At 37.7% G+C, this 14641-nt stretch overlaps 1 protein-coding gene across 1 annotated transcript; it reads right to left on the bottom strand.

Moving 5' to 3' along the window:
* Positions 1-1017: 1017 nt before the first annotated feature.
* Positions 1018-14252, bottom strand: ATP6V1D (ATPase H+ transporting V1 subunit D). The gene is made up of 9 exons (XM_033108251.1): positions 14052-14252; positions 9173-9290; positions 7860-7939; positions 6445-6512; positions 5731-5775; positions 4658-4761; positions 4025-4091; positions 2785-2863; positions 1018-1848 (listed from the first exon to the last, which is right to left on the bottom strand). The coding sequence occupies exons 1-9, from the start codon at positions 14090-14092 to the stop codon at positions 1707-1709; spliced, it is 744 nt and encodes a 247-aa protein (XP_032964142.1). The 5' UTR covers positions 14093-14252; the 3' UTR covers positions 1018-1706.
* Between the last annotated feature and the right edge of the window lie 389 nt (positions 14253-14641).

The following is a 14641-nucleotide window of genomic DNA, read 5'->3' as shown; positions in this document are numbered from 1 at the left end:
TTATCATAACTGACAACTATTTTCAACCCTAAGTTTTAAAATGTTGGCAGTTTGAAGTTAGACTGAGATTTCAGGTAGCGTCAGTAAGTGGCTATTACGCCATTCCGAGTTAGCCTGTAGACTGCTGGGCCACACGGGCCATGTGCTATCAAGACGCAGATTTGCTTAAATGAGCAAATCCCCTACCAGGCACATGCCATGTCATAGTATACTGTAGGAAGTCTAAGGTGACACAAGGTATTTTGGGGGTCGGTAAAGTCTTACAGTCCGTTCATCAGCCTTGGTAGATAGAAATGTCTATGTCCCAAACTTTTCTCATAGTGATATTCAACACAATCCCTAAACAAAGTGAAAACTGAGTTGCTGCTGACTTCCTTGAAAGAAAATAGGAGAAAAGCCTTGCTATACACCTACTTGTCAAGCCACTCTGGCCAGTTCCATTTCCTGTCCCTCTGTGGTTCTGATTGGAGACCCCAGTGTGGGGGAGGTCTTAACCACTTATAGGAATGATACCAATAGCTAATGAAATGTACATGCTAGTTCAAATAAGGAAATATCTTCCTTTACTAAATTTTCTTAAGTCGGAACAAACGGAAAGGAGAATAGTAGACAAATCCAGATTTGCTTTCTATGAAAATCTAATGTCTGGATTTTCTTGTTTTTCCTTTTCTCGTGGCCTAAGGAATAAGTATTGATAAGGAATAATTTGAATGTAATTCTGTGAATGTGTGTGGAAAATACGAACCAGGGATTTAGCCTTAATAAAGGTAACCTTTCTGACATCTGTTGTTAATCCTTTGTACTCTCTTATCCTATATCTGCACTCTGTTATTTTGAGATGTCATACTGCACACTGTATTGTAAAAATGAAAAGTAAAATATATTTCAAATAAAAAAGCCACCGAGTACTTTTTCTTTTGCTGTGTTTATATCCTCTGCCATTCAAGGTTTCAACACATCTACCAACCATCCTGTCTTCAAATTTCTATCAGAAGTAAGTCCATTGGAACCTCTGGGTGAAACACAAAATATCTTTTAATTTATTCTTCACCATAGGGGAAAGCCCCCTACTGGCACTGATACAGATTCTGGTTCCTTAATTGTTTTTTGTTTTTTTAAAAAAGAACAACTCTTTTTTTTAATCATTTTACTGTTTATACCATAGTCACATTTAAATTGGCAAAACTGCTCCCATGACAGACAGGACAGAGACCTGTCATGCAAAGAAAAAGATTTTCATAGAGCTTGAGGAGAGAAGCACCACAGTAACAACACAAGGAAGCATCGATGGTACCACAGTAACAGCACAGGGACAGCTGCAGTCATCTCAGCTGCACCCAGGTGTGCGAGAGGGTAGGAGCAAAGGGGACGCCAGTAGCAGCAGGCCTGAGATCACTGCTGTTTCCTAAGGGGAGGTTCCTAATATGCTCGGTAAGCCCATAACTTGTAACAGATATAAATGGAATAGGGTGACACTTCTGCAGAATAAGTTCTACAAGTTCATGGACAGGTTCTATAACTCTCATCTGTGATAAATGGTTGCTGAATTAAGATTCTGCAAAGGTAATCCCATTAATGGGTATCCGGGGAAATTTTACAACCAGTGAAATTTAGGCCAAAAAACAAACAGCGGCACATACCAAACCTACACACTGAACTAAAATGGTGCCATGTCAGGGCCTTGGAAAGAACCAGAGCAGGAAAGATTATTCAAACAGAAGGTCCTCATCCTTCTCTTCAGCCAGAAGATTCGCAGGCTCCAGCACCTCACCAGCTGCCTTCCGTTGCTCCAACTCCTTCTCAGATTTTTCCTTGAGAATCTTTTTCTTCTCCTGTATTTTCTTTAACCTATAAAATAAAGGAATTTTCTGAATGCTGTTTTGAATACTAAGTAGATTTGCTTCTAGTTTTTTAACAAGGATAATAAACACATAAAACTAGAACAAAATTGGTTAATTTCAATCATTTATAACCCATTTAAAAAAAGATCTGAGGTAGAATACACACATTTTAAGCTAATAACTGATTTCAAAAGCTCCTATCCTAGAGTTAATAAAATGCTGAAATCCATTTCCTGATAATGAAACAGACTTTGAGCATTTAGACATTTATTAAAATTTTGGATCACTTCATTTAGATCACTACAACCCTGAATGTCACTGAGGACAGAAACTAAATAACCTTTGATAATCAAGATGATAAATCGTATTCTGACACCACTCAAGGTGCAAGACGGTCACGTCTTCCCTGAATACATCTGCCTTTGCCTGTCCCCCACTTCTCTGAACCTGGCACACCTATTTAGTATTTATTGTCCCTACTAGTTCTAAATGTTCATAACCAATTATATACATGTATCATTTCTCTCCAAATACTGTGTTAATTCTCTAATGGTATGAGTTATACTATTACATAATGCCCCCAAGTAATTTATACTTTCTCCTGGAACATATTCAACATGCAGTACATATTGGTGGACTGATTAATTCCAGTTTCTTTTTATGTGGGAGACACCCAATCTAAATCACTTTCATTTTAAAGAGTAATCAAGTCTATTAATAGTTTCTATGAAGGGCCAAAGTTTTTGGAACTGCCATGTTTTAGGTATGTGCAAAACTTGGCAAAGATCTGTCTTCACAGCCTTTGGCGATATTATTTCTTATCAGAATAAAATACAAGTTGTGTTAATTAATTCCAAAGAACATAAACCAACAAGTTTCTCAGCAAATTGAGACTCTGGACTATGGAAAACAAAATGATCAATAACTGCCAATTCCAACAAACCTATAGAACTCTTCCCGCTCTCTCTCATCCAGCTCTGTGATGATGTAAGCAAGGGTACGTTCAATCCGGGGAATGATGACTAGGGTTTAAAAAAATACATTCAATTGAAAATTTCAAAACTTTTTTGAAATTGCCAGTGCTCATTTGTATAAAACTTATTTTTTCTAATTGTAAAATTAATGTACATTTCATGCAGGAAACTTAGAAAACAAAAACGGGGAAAAAATGAAGTATAATCCAACCACCCTGAAGTAACTATTGTAAATATTTTGTTATATGCCCTTCCAGTGTCCTTTCTATGGACAGATAACATTGGACCATGATATGTACAACACTGAATATACTAAATTTATATGAATATGTAACACTGAACCACAAATGTTAGTTTAAATATAATAGCAATCCACTGTTAAAAAGTAGAGGAGCGCTGAAGCAGAAAGAATGCAGTAAGTTTTATGTCAGTCATTAGGTTCTACTTTACATAGAATTTGCCTATTCTTTTTCTACAATGTGAGCTCCTTGAGAGTTGGAACTATTATCCATTTTGTTTTGCTTGCAATTCCATGTACAACACCTGGCACTAGCAAGCAGTTAGGAAATGTCTTCTAAGTTTTTAAAAAATGACAACTTCCTCTTTAAAACTAATAGATCCCAAGCAAAATAATTTCCTTGCTATTTGATTTTGCTTTCTTAACCACAAAATTGAATGTGTTCCTTTAATGAAAACTGAGCTTCTTGAGCAAAAACTATTATATCAACACTAAGCAGTCATAGTTTTAAAATAATGAAATGTGATGGGAAATAAATGTATCAAATGGGAAACTTTGTTTTTAGAAATCAACCGCACAAGAACAGGATATAAGGCCTAAGGGAGAACGGATTTAAAGATATATTTAATGTGTTCAAAAAGATGTATCATTCACTCAATCATTAGAAAGAACTAAAGAAAACACTAGAGCTCTTCACAAATAAGTTTCCACCCTTTATTCATGTATAACCAGAAATGAATAAAATATCCCATAATTTTTAACTCACCATTCTCCGCTGTAACTTCCCCCACATCATACACGTTCTCCTAGCAAAGCACTTAACACTTTACTGCACGGGTGACTCACTGCCCTCCCTGCTCTGGGCAGGCTCACCCACCTGGCGGTCAGTGCCTGATTCCTAGCAGGTACATAACAAATGTGGAGGGATGGACAAGTGGATGAACAAAGGGCTTCCAGCAGCTTGCACTCACCATGTTCAATGGCATTTACACGCCTGTTGGTTATCTTAATAGCTTCATCCAAAGTAACAAAGGAAGTCTAAAATAAGAGGACAAATTATTCATGTAAGCACAAAGTCTTCCTAATCAGGCCTGGCTCACTTGGCTCCACGCAGACTGTACTTGCACAGAACATTTGGAAACCAAGACTACTACTTTTCAACATGTTAAAAAAGGAAATTTGAGTGATGCCCACAGAGCTAACACTATCTCCATGCTATTATAATTTATTTCAGACTCATCTGAAATTATAAAATGACAAAAGAATCATGCACTAATGACCTAGATATATATTAACTGGCCACAAAGGAAACAACATGTCTTTTATAAATCATGTTGTGAAGCATGTTCCTGTTGCATTTAAATCTAACACTATTGCTGTTGTCATCTAGCGGAGTGAACTATACCATTGCACAAACATTTTGTTAGTAATAAAAGTAAGGACAATGCAGAAGCTCCCATTTCAGGAATCAGAACATCCTTGGCTTGTTTTACGTGGGGTCATGGAAACAGTCTAAAGTACTAAGTACATAGGCTCTGATTCAAGATCTGAGTCTCCTGCACTCAGAAATCCAGCTGCAGTTCTCCAGCCATTCTGCCCCTTACCTGTAGCGAGGCTAGTTCCACCAGTAGTTCCACTGCTTTGGCGTAATTCCTCTTTAATTTAGCCAATTGTTCCCCACCTCTGGCTAAACCAGTCAGTTCATAACCTGAAAGAACCAGTCAGACAACATTTGTAATTACAGAGTAATAATCTTCCCCATAAAATTCCCCAAAAGATAAGTCAGAACAAAATGGGAAAACAAATTCACTATCCCTGTTAAACATGAAGTGCCCATGTCACTCCCCAAACAGCAGGCCACGCTGCTCAATAGTTTTCCAAAAGGATATTATTCTAACTACAGGAGACATTTCTAACCTTCACTTCACCAGATTGCTGGATTAACCAATGCAGCACCCCCTTCCCTTTGTAGCTCACACTGTCTGATGCTCCAGGACAGTGACACACTCTATTAACAGATGACTCTCTAGAATGTTCTACTTCTTTATTTGAGTTGTACTAAGTATTTCATGTGAACCAATGAAAGATGAGTGCCTAAGGAAGAATACTGTTGTTTCTGTTTTTTTAAAAGTTGATTACTTTGGAAAGACCGAACAAAGATGTGTTACTACTACCCAAAAAAATGCTGTCAAATTAAGAAAAGATCAGATAATTATAAAAAATTGAAAGCTATAAAAATCTAGGAAGATTCAGCTCATTGCATCACAGTGTCTAAGATCTTATTCTACTTTAGAGAAATCCAAACTGGAAATGATAAACAATGCATTAGGGGTGTGGTTTATGCAGAAAGACAACATGGAAGTCTACTCAGTGGATTCATACTCAAAGGCCCTGACCTTATATTTTTGAAAAGGTAAATGACTGCACATATATATATAATATATATAAATACTATATACGTTTGTATATAATATTTTATATATATTTTAAGACACGTACAATGACAAACTTTAATGACACACTTTTTTGATTATCTGGTGAACTATGTCCTGACTGGAACAGATTACGAAGGCTCTAATGCTGGAACTCTAGCACCATTTTCCAGAACAAGGTTCATTTAAAGAGGAGGAATCAGGAGAAGCCAGAGACACACACTAATAAAAAGTTTCACACTTACTGTCAGTTCCTTCATGGTAATGTTCAAATACTGGCAAAGTAACACCTGTTCAACAGAAAAAGTCAAGAGATTGTCTGGACTTGTAACTGGTTTCAAGGAATGAATTTAGGATCCAGCCTTAAGTGTTCATTCCTATTCAAAAATCAAATTATCCTGCGTAATGAGGGATCTGGCTGTTACGGCGGTTTTTCTTTCCTTTCAGCTTTGAGGTATACTTAATCTACAAAAGATTGCACATATTAATGTATACATCTTGATGAGTTTGGACATATGCATACACCCATGACACCACCACCACATTCAAGGTAATAAACATATCCATCATCTCCAAAAGATTTTTTTGTGTCCCTTTTTGTGTGTGTGTGTGTGTGTGTGTGTGTGTGTGTGTGTTTTAAGAACACTCACATAAGATCTACCCCCTTAACAAGTTTTCAAGTGCACAACACATATTATTCTGTTGGCACTGTACAGTATAGCATATCTCTACAATGCATTCATCTTGTATAACTATAATTTTATATCCACTGAACTCCCTGATTCCCCGACCTCAATCCCATGGCAACCACCAGTTACAATGAATTTAACATGTAAAGCCAATCAACTTGTCCTAAGTAGAAAAGATTAACTGGGATATCAAGATCTTTCTGTAAAAACAGGTTAATGTTAAAATGTTATCTTTTCTCCCACAATGGTCCCTTAGGGTAGAAAAGTTACCTGCTACATTATCTTTCTTCGCTCGAATCTTCACTTGGGCTTTATTTACATTTTGGATAACCGTGGTGCTGCAGGGGGGAAAAAGGCCTTAATTTAGGTTGAGTTTTTAGAGTGAGGAAATAAAACGGACCCATCGGGTAATTTCAACAAGAGTGAGATGTCACAAGTATGTTTTGATAATTGTCTTTTTCCAGAAAAGGAAAACAAGCACTGCTTCCAGAGGAAGGCCTCAGAGAGCAAAGAATGAACAATATTCAAAACATTAACCATAAGAAAACAACACAGAATGATTTTAAAATACATGGATTGCTTGAGTTTTCAGTCAGACATGTAGTACACAGATGTGACTTGAAGGATTCTTATTCTGCTAATGTAATTTGGAGGAAATTTTCCTCACTTCTAGGTTTGGCTAAGCAAGTATTCAATTCCTTTATCCTGGAACTATCTAACTTCCATCTGGCTTTGTCTGATTCTCCATCTATTATTATCATAAAAGTGTTTTCCCCCAAACCATCATAAAACACATTCACATACCACTTACACACTATTCCCTCCCTCTGCTGCAAAAGTCAATGCAAGTTGTTATCCTACTGACACTGACAAAAACTAAAGTCTGTCTACTACTTCAAAAGGCCTTGTGCCCTCCTACTGACCTCCCACCAGGTCATTCTCCTAGATAACACAAACTGAGAATGAAGGCATTATGTCACTGGGTAAAGAAACCCCTGAAAAAAACAACTTCCACCTCTGCCCCTAAATAGCCGTGACTCAGGAAGGCACTGGACTTAAAATAACAGTAATAGTGCTTACCTTGTCTACCTCACAGGCTTATTTGGAGAATTACATAACATGTAAACTGATGAAACTCCTTTGTAAAGCAATAACTAAACCATTTTGTATGCTTTGTAAAGCATATACTGATATGACAAAAGCCATATAATTCATGCCCTTTAAACAACCAATTCCATTCTCAAAATTTATCCTAAGGAAATAATTCAATAGAAACAAAAATATATATGCATGAAAATGTTCATGGTACCTTTTCTGATATTCCAAAAATCTGAAAATCATCCCAAATGTCCACTATTAGGAGAAAATTTTAATAAATGATGGTACATCTAGAGAAAGATTATGCAGCTAAGTGAAAACAAGGAAAAACATTCATAATACAATGTTAAATGAAAACGGACTATGAAATATTCAGTATCCTGTGCATGCAACTCTAACAGATACATGTGGGTAGTAAGAAAGACAGTAGTGTTAAGAAGATGGGGTTAAAAATGTTCTTCCTTATTATTACAGTATATCAGTTGTCTTTAAAGCTTATACATGTTTAAATTTAAAATGGCTTTTAAATGCAAGTATGAAGATGAAAGAACTTTGATTTTTTAAAACATCCTATTTAGTCTTCTTACCTGAAGTCCCCTGCTGTGAACTTGGCCTCAGCAAGTGAAAAGGCAGCTTCTCTCATCACTTCACCCATTAACATTTTAGTCTGTAAAAGCATAAACCAACAGCTAGTTCAACTAAGTTTTTTACAAGAAAAACATCATGTCATAATTGTATTCCTTTAATAACCATCAGTATTTTATATCAGATGTGCATGTAAATATCACTGTGATAATGATAAAACACAATAAAAATTTCCAAATTTCAACAGTTTTGATTATGGTTACTAACAATGTTGCAAAACCATGAGTTTTATAATCAAAACATCAAAATAAAGGCACTAAGAAATAGAAAACTGAACCTTTACTGCAGGTACTGTTATTCCTGAATGGGCCCATGGTGATTTGCTCAAATTAATGTCCTTAATTCACTCACTGCAATGCAGTCAAAATCCTAATAGCATAGTGATTCTAAAATAAATCTGGAATATTTAATGTGTAAGAATATCCATTAATTTTTTGAAAGAAAAGAAACACTAGGACAGGTTGGGCAGAGAGTTATCTTACCAAGTATTAAAAATGTACAGCTCCAATAAGGAAATAAATCTGGTCAGATAAGTCAATAAAATGGAATGGAGAGGTCAGAAACAGCCCCAGATCTGTATGGGAATTTGGTAATGTATAGAAATCATTTAACTGGCCATTTACTTACAAAATGACAAAGTTAAATCCCTACCCCCTCACATCACACCAAAAAAAAAAAAATCAGAACGTATTAAAGATAATTATTTTTAAAGCTATAAAGTAACAAAAGAAAATATAGTAGAACATGATCCTAATCTTTTTAGGCCTTTCTAAGCATTGTATGTAACCCAAAAGTTATATAAAAGACGAAGAGATTTGACCAAATAAAAATTAAGATAACATTTTTTTTAAAGTTAAAAGATAAGCAAAAGACTTGGAGACAATATTTTTAGCATTTTATATACTAACTTGAAATATATAGAACTTCTACAAAAAAGTAAATTCACCAAGAAAATCAAATTACCCGTAAGCACAACAAGATGCTCAACCTCACAAAAAATCAATAGTGCAAATTAAAATAAGATACCAATTTTAGCCCGACAAATTGGCAACAAAAAAAAATTAAGAGGAAGGAGTTTGGATTTTATTGTATTAAGCTATGTGCAACTTGGTACTTTATAATGGTTATTTTTACTTTTGAAAGAAAAAAAATTCATTAAAATAACTTAAAGGAAAATTAAAATGTCAACAAGCCATGTTGGATTTTCCTGAGATATTTCTAAAATAAATACTGTTCTAAGCAGAGTTCACTCTACCTCTATGATCTTCTTTAGGATCTGTCGAAATCGAAGAGTTAAGGCATCAGATTTCTTCTTTAGGAGATTTCGACCTGTCTGTGCTCCTTTTAATCGAGCCTTCATGATGGTCTGTGCCCTATATAAACAGTTAAAGGCATTTACTCCCCTTGTTTAACAGAAATAAAAATACCTGCCCAATACAATGTTAAAATTATGCTTTGTTCTTTGATGTCACGAGAATAAGAATATATATAGCCTTTGTACCTGACAGGCTTCACTGATTTCTCAATACCGTGGAATTCCACTCTCAGTGTTTCATAAATGAGAAGGTTATTTAAAACAGAAACAATTTTTTAATCAATATATGGAATAAGTATTTATTAAATTATAATAAAATCTATCATGAGCCCTATTTTATGATGTCGGCATAGTTTACTTATTTGATGTGTAAGTTAAAACAACACCTGTATTTCCATTAGAGGCATATTAAAGATTTAAAAAATAATCTGTCCACTAATATATATTAAAATTTGAAATGTTCTTACCTTCAGGACCAACAATTCCACTTTGAGGAATTTATCCTACAGATTTACTCCTGCATGTGTACAAAAACAATACACGGTGTATTCCAGCCTTATTTGTAATAGCTAAAGAGTGGATACATGTTAAAAGTTCCATAAATCATGGTTCATTATAAAATGGATATGCAGCCATAAAAAAAGAGGAAGGCAGATCTCCATGTGCTCTTTCTATTATATTTATTGTCTTAGCTATGCAAAGTAAGGGGTAAATATGCTTACACAGATACAGAGACCTGTTCTCGAAAGGATTCACAGAAACTGCTAACAGTTTCCTTTGAGAAAGGGGGCTGACTGAGAAAAAATAGATTTGCTTTTTATTATATTGTTTTGTACCTTTGGCATTTTATTCCACAGCCAGTTACTACTTTTTCTGTTAAAAGTGTGGCATTAAACACCTGGAGATTTTTTTTTATTGGAAGGAACATCTAATAAGACACTCTCCAACCTCACTGGAAGGGACCTTATCAGGCACCTGACTGCGAAGAGTCATTTACTCCTGTCTACGGAAATCAGACTCCTCAAGGACGAGAAACCACCGACACCAGAGGTAGACAGCTGTCCCAAGTCACTGACAAGGCCTGTGTACCTACAGATAGATGCTGAACTCAGAATCAGTTCTGTTTGAGTGTATTTACCTGTTTGCTAATGAAATGAGAGCCATAATAATAGTTATACTTGTTTTTTGGGTTTTTCTATATAGTCCAACTATTTATGATTCCTCAACAAGTATAACTTAATACTTTTCATGGATTATGTAAATGTTATTTTAAAGAGCAGGGCATTATAGTATTTTTGATATCAGTCAAGACTCTACTACCAATCATTTTATTAATTTGCAAATGACTTGATATAACAAATTAGGTAACAAATGACTTTAGGTAACTTGTCAATGACATATATAAGTAATGACTCCTGAGAAGTGACAAGAAACTCATATCTCCTTACCTCCTTATTTCAGTCTTTCCCATCAGAAACCCCAATACCAAAGTCGAGAAAGCAACAGCAGAAATTGACATTTCTCTTCTTGCTACCATATGCCAGATAAAATTTAATAATGGGGGGGAAAAATGGGTAATAAGATTCAACAATAGATCGTGTAACATAAATACTTAAAGTGATTTGTTTAAAGAGATTTAATTTCATACGACTAGTGTTACAACCAACTGCAAAACAGTACATATTAATGGACTTTTTGGCTAAATTCTTAGATTATATTGAAATCTTTTACCACTGGGCAAAGGTTACTGAGATAATTCTATAGCTGGAAAGGACTTCAGACATTATCCTGAAAGTTAGGAAAATGAGGCTCAGAAAAGTGAAACAACTTTGCCACAGCTACTTAGTGAAGAAAAGGCAGAGCAGAACTTGAACCGGATTTTTGACTCCAGTGATTGCCCAAGGCTCATACTAAGGCTCAAACTTAAGTCCACTGTACCCCAACATGCCACACTGCCTCCCCTACAGATTAAAAATACCATCAGATGAATAGTTGTCTCTCTAGCTGTCAGTGACTGACTCTGCACTGACTGGACCAAGTGAAGCTGGTTCAGTTTCCAGCCTAAGCAGGAGCTAGCCACCCCAATGTGTACATTTAAACACACCGTATTGTTGACACTAACCACCAGAATTTGGGCTCAAGGAGTCGAATCAAATTTAAGTCTAACCCTAGTACTGCAGATTCCAGCAAGTTCATAGTAAAAAGGCAAACTGGTTGATGAAATTGAATTTAACATGCTAATTTTGATTTTCTCCTAGGTAATGGCATCTCTGCGAAATAGGTCAATTTTCATTCTTGAGACTTGAAGAAAAACAACTTGACATACTATACTTACAGCCCTTGTAAGTATAACCTGGATTTGACTGACTTCTGTTGACTCTATTTGATTCCCCCCTAAACTTGTTTTGCTCTCTCTGGTGCCTAAGGAGGTGTCAGCCTCATTTCACAGGATAACACTGGAACTGTCTGAAACAGAAGTCACTAATGTATTTTCTAGCCTAGCTCTTAAAACATCTGTTCTTTCACAAGTTTCAGAACTGCTAAATCCTACTGAAAAGTGTTTGACCTTCAGCTAGGATAATAACTTTGTTTCCAGCTGAATCAAAGACATCTGACTGCATGACAAAGTACCTGCTGCTAAGCCTCTGGAAAATATTTAGAGAAGCAGAAAATATTTAGAGAAGCGGGTTACTTCCTGCACCTGATTTTCCTCTCAAACAGCAAGCTGAGTGCACTCAAATAGCAATTTCCACCTTCACAAACCTATCATTCTTCTTGTCTAAGGCCAAATAAATTTATTTTCACCTCTCAGTCTCCAAGTGAAAACAAAAAACTGTTAACATTCTGACTACAAACACAGCCAAATATTAGTTAAAGCGTTGAAAACAGGTTTTATTCAGTAACCACTGACAGTAGGGGGAAAAGAACTGCACTCCATTCCAATTTGTGCAGAGAAGACTGGGCATGTTAAAGGAAGAGTGAGGGAGGGGAGCTAGAAGGCACTCAAGGGGAGTCAGAAGTGAAAAATTACGAAGGGTTGGTCAGTGGAAACGGGATTAGGCCAGCTGTGTCCACTAGCTGGCCATTATGGAAGGTAGGATTCCTTCCTCCCACAGAGAATGGGAGATGAAGGCCCTATCCTTCCTGATGACTACATTTCAAAGAAATCGTTTTCAGGTCCTTGAGAAAGACACTTCTAAATTGTAGGAGAGGTATATACATCTCAAAGGGAAAATGAAGAATTCATAATTGTAAGTCCTTTTCAGTAAATGCCCTAAGAAAGGGGCCTATCGTCAGGTGTTGGCTAGAACAGTAACTTCTGACAGCAGCTGAGCTTTCTCAGGCAGACATATTACTGGAGGCTGGGTCATCCTAAGAACACAGCTTAAGCTTCCTAGAAGCAACGCTGGAGTTTGGCTGTCTCTGGTGCAGAGGTCTGGCAGGACTCAATCATTAAGGGCTGGAAATTCTGCAGTTCTCACTACCCCAGGGTAGTCCTGACCCTTATCTATTTTACAGGCATTACCTTTCTCCACTACTGCCTTGATTCCCACCTACTACAAACTGCTATTAGAAAGTCAGTAGGTAAAGTTAAAAAATAAACCAAAAGCCCAAACCCCTTCATTTAATTAATAGCTGTAGCCACGTAGGCAGAGACAGAAATTAAGGTTTGGGCTTTGAATATACTTCTTTCATTTTAAAAGTCCTCAGATTCTCTGAGAAAAAGGTCAGCATGAAGAAAAACAACAATACTCCCAAAGAGATAGGACCACAATCAAAAGATCTAAATGTCAGAGCCAAAACTGATTTTCTGCTCTTCACTGGGGGAAATAAAAAAGAGGAAAAAGGAGGAGGGGGCAAATAAGAACAATCTTTTCTTTCCACACATTGTTAGGTACATTTGAGAAAACCTCAAAATATTCTTTAGAGACTTTCTCTTTAGAGAAAACCTCAAAATATTCTTCAAACACCTAGGGCGACATGCTATTTCTCCTGCCAAAAAATTCAGTCCAAAAACGAAAGACAGCCCACGTCGGAGCAGATTCCAAGACAAGAGTTCATTCAAGGAACATTTTTTTTGTGGACAGTCTATGGAATCATGATCAAGACGCTCCGATCCTGCAGAAACCTCACAGTCCAGGGGGAAAGGCATGTAAACAAATACTATTCATTTTTACAAAGTGATTAATGGGTGATATTAACAGAGGTCTGAACAAGGTGCACGGTGGTAAGAGAGCAAAAGAAGTGCCTGAGAAACTGAGGGGTATCTTCCCACCGCAGGTGACATTTCATGAGATCTTGGAAAATAAGGGGATCCACGATTGAATCTAACGTCTACGCTACAGCATTTCGATTCAACCCCCATATGGCTTAGAAGTCTCTTCTATACACTTCCCCCTGCAGAAAACTTCCCTTCTCGATCCATTTATCAAACCTCGTTGGCTTATCCATCTCTCCGCTAAATTGAGTTCTGGTCAGGGCACGAGTGGTGACGATTCGGTTACATACATCCAGTGCCCGGTTCAATAGGGAGTGTGGAATGAATGGCTCGATTGAAGAGTAAAGTCAGCGGACCTCCACAAAAGCCAGCAGGCCGGGTGTCTGTTCCTATGGGCTGGGACCAGTCTGGTTCACTCAGAGGAATGTGTGAGGGGGCCGTCACAGAGCCTCGCCCTAAACTCACGAAGAGAGACTGGGAAGCTCAGGATCCGCCCAGAAAACCAGGAACCTCGCTGCTGGTCCCGGGTACGAAGGAACCGCGGCTCGGACCCGGCGTTCCTGAGCCTATGACGGATGCTCGTCCCGTTCTTTTACTTACATTCGCGAAGGAAAGATTTCAATTCGATCTTTGCCCGACATTCTGACGATGACTCTGTGGCTCGGGTCCCCGGCCGGGCAATCGTAGCTGCAACAGACCCAGCCACAGCGTCTTCCTTTACCGGAGTCAGCTGGCTGTGTCACTTGACACCCCGCGCGTTGCTAAGAGGCAGCTGGGATATGCACCCGCCACTTCCGCTTCCTGTTGGTACGTGGGTTTGGGGGTGGGCGTGGGAGGAGGGAAAAAGGCCTAAAGCCGGCGATGCCCGGATGTTCAGGCGCGCGCACCACCCAACGGCACCTCAATTCCGGTCAGCTTCCTAGCCCCTCCCGCTCCAGCTCCCCGGCGGCTGCGCAAGGCTCTGCGCGTGGGACGAGAGAACGAGAGAGAAGAGTATACTCTTTCTCTTCCTGCGCTTGTCATTTTTGGTCACAGCGCCACCTCATGGTTGGCAGAAGCTTTGAGAGAGGATTTATTCTTCAGGAACAAAGAATGAGAGTTCTACTTCTCCCTGCGCCTTGAAGGGTTACTTACCGACAACTAACGGTAGCGAAAAAAACGTACTTTTCAGGTTCTCCTGGGATCTTCCT

Source organism: Rhinolophus ferrumequinum, chromosome 6 (assembly GCF_004115265.2).
Source record: "Rhinolophus ferrumequinum isolate MPI-CBG mRhiFer1 chromosome 6, mRhiFer1_v1.p, whole genome shotgun sequence".
Taxonomy (NCBI): domain Eukaryota; kingdom Metazoa; phylum Chordata; class Mammalia; order Chiroptera; family Rhinolophidae; genus Rhinolophus; species Rhinolophus ferrumequinum.
This window is presented reverse-complemented; position numbering and strand designations above follow the sequence as displayed.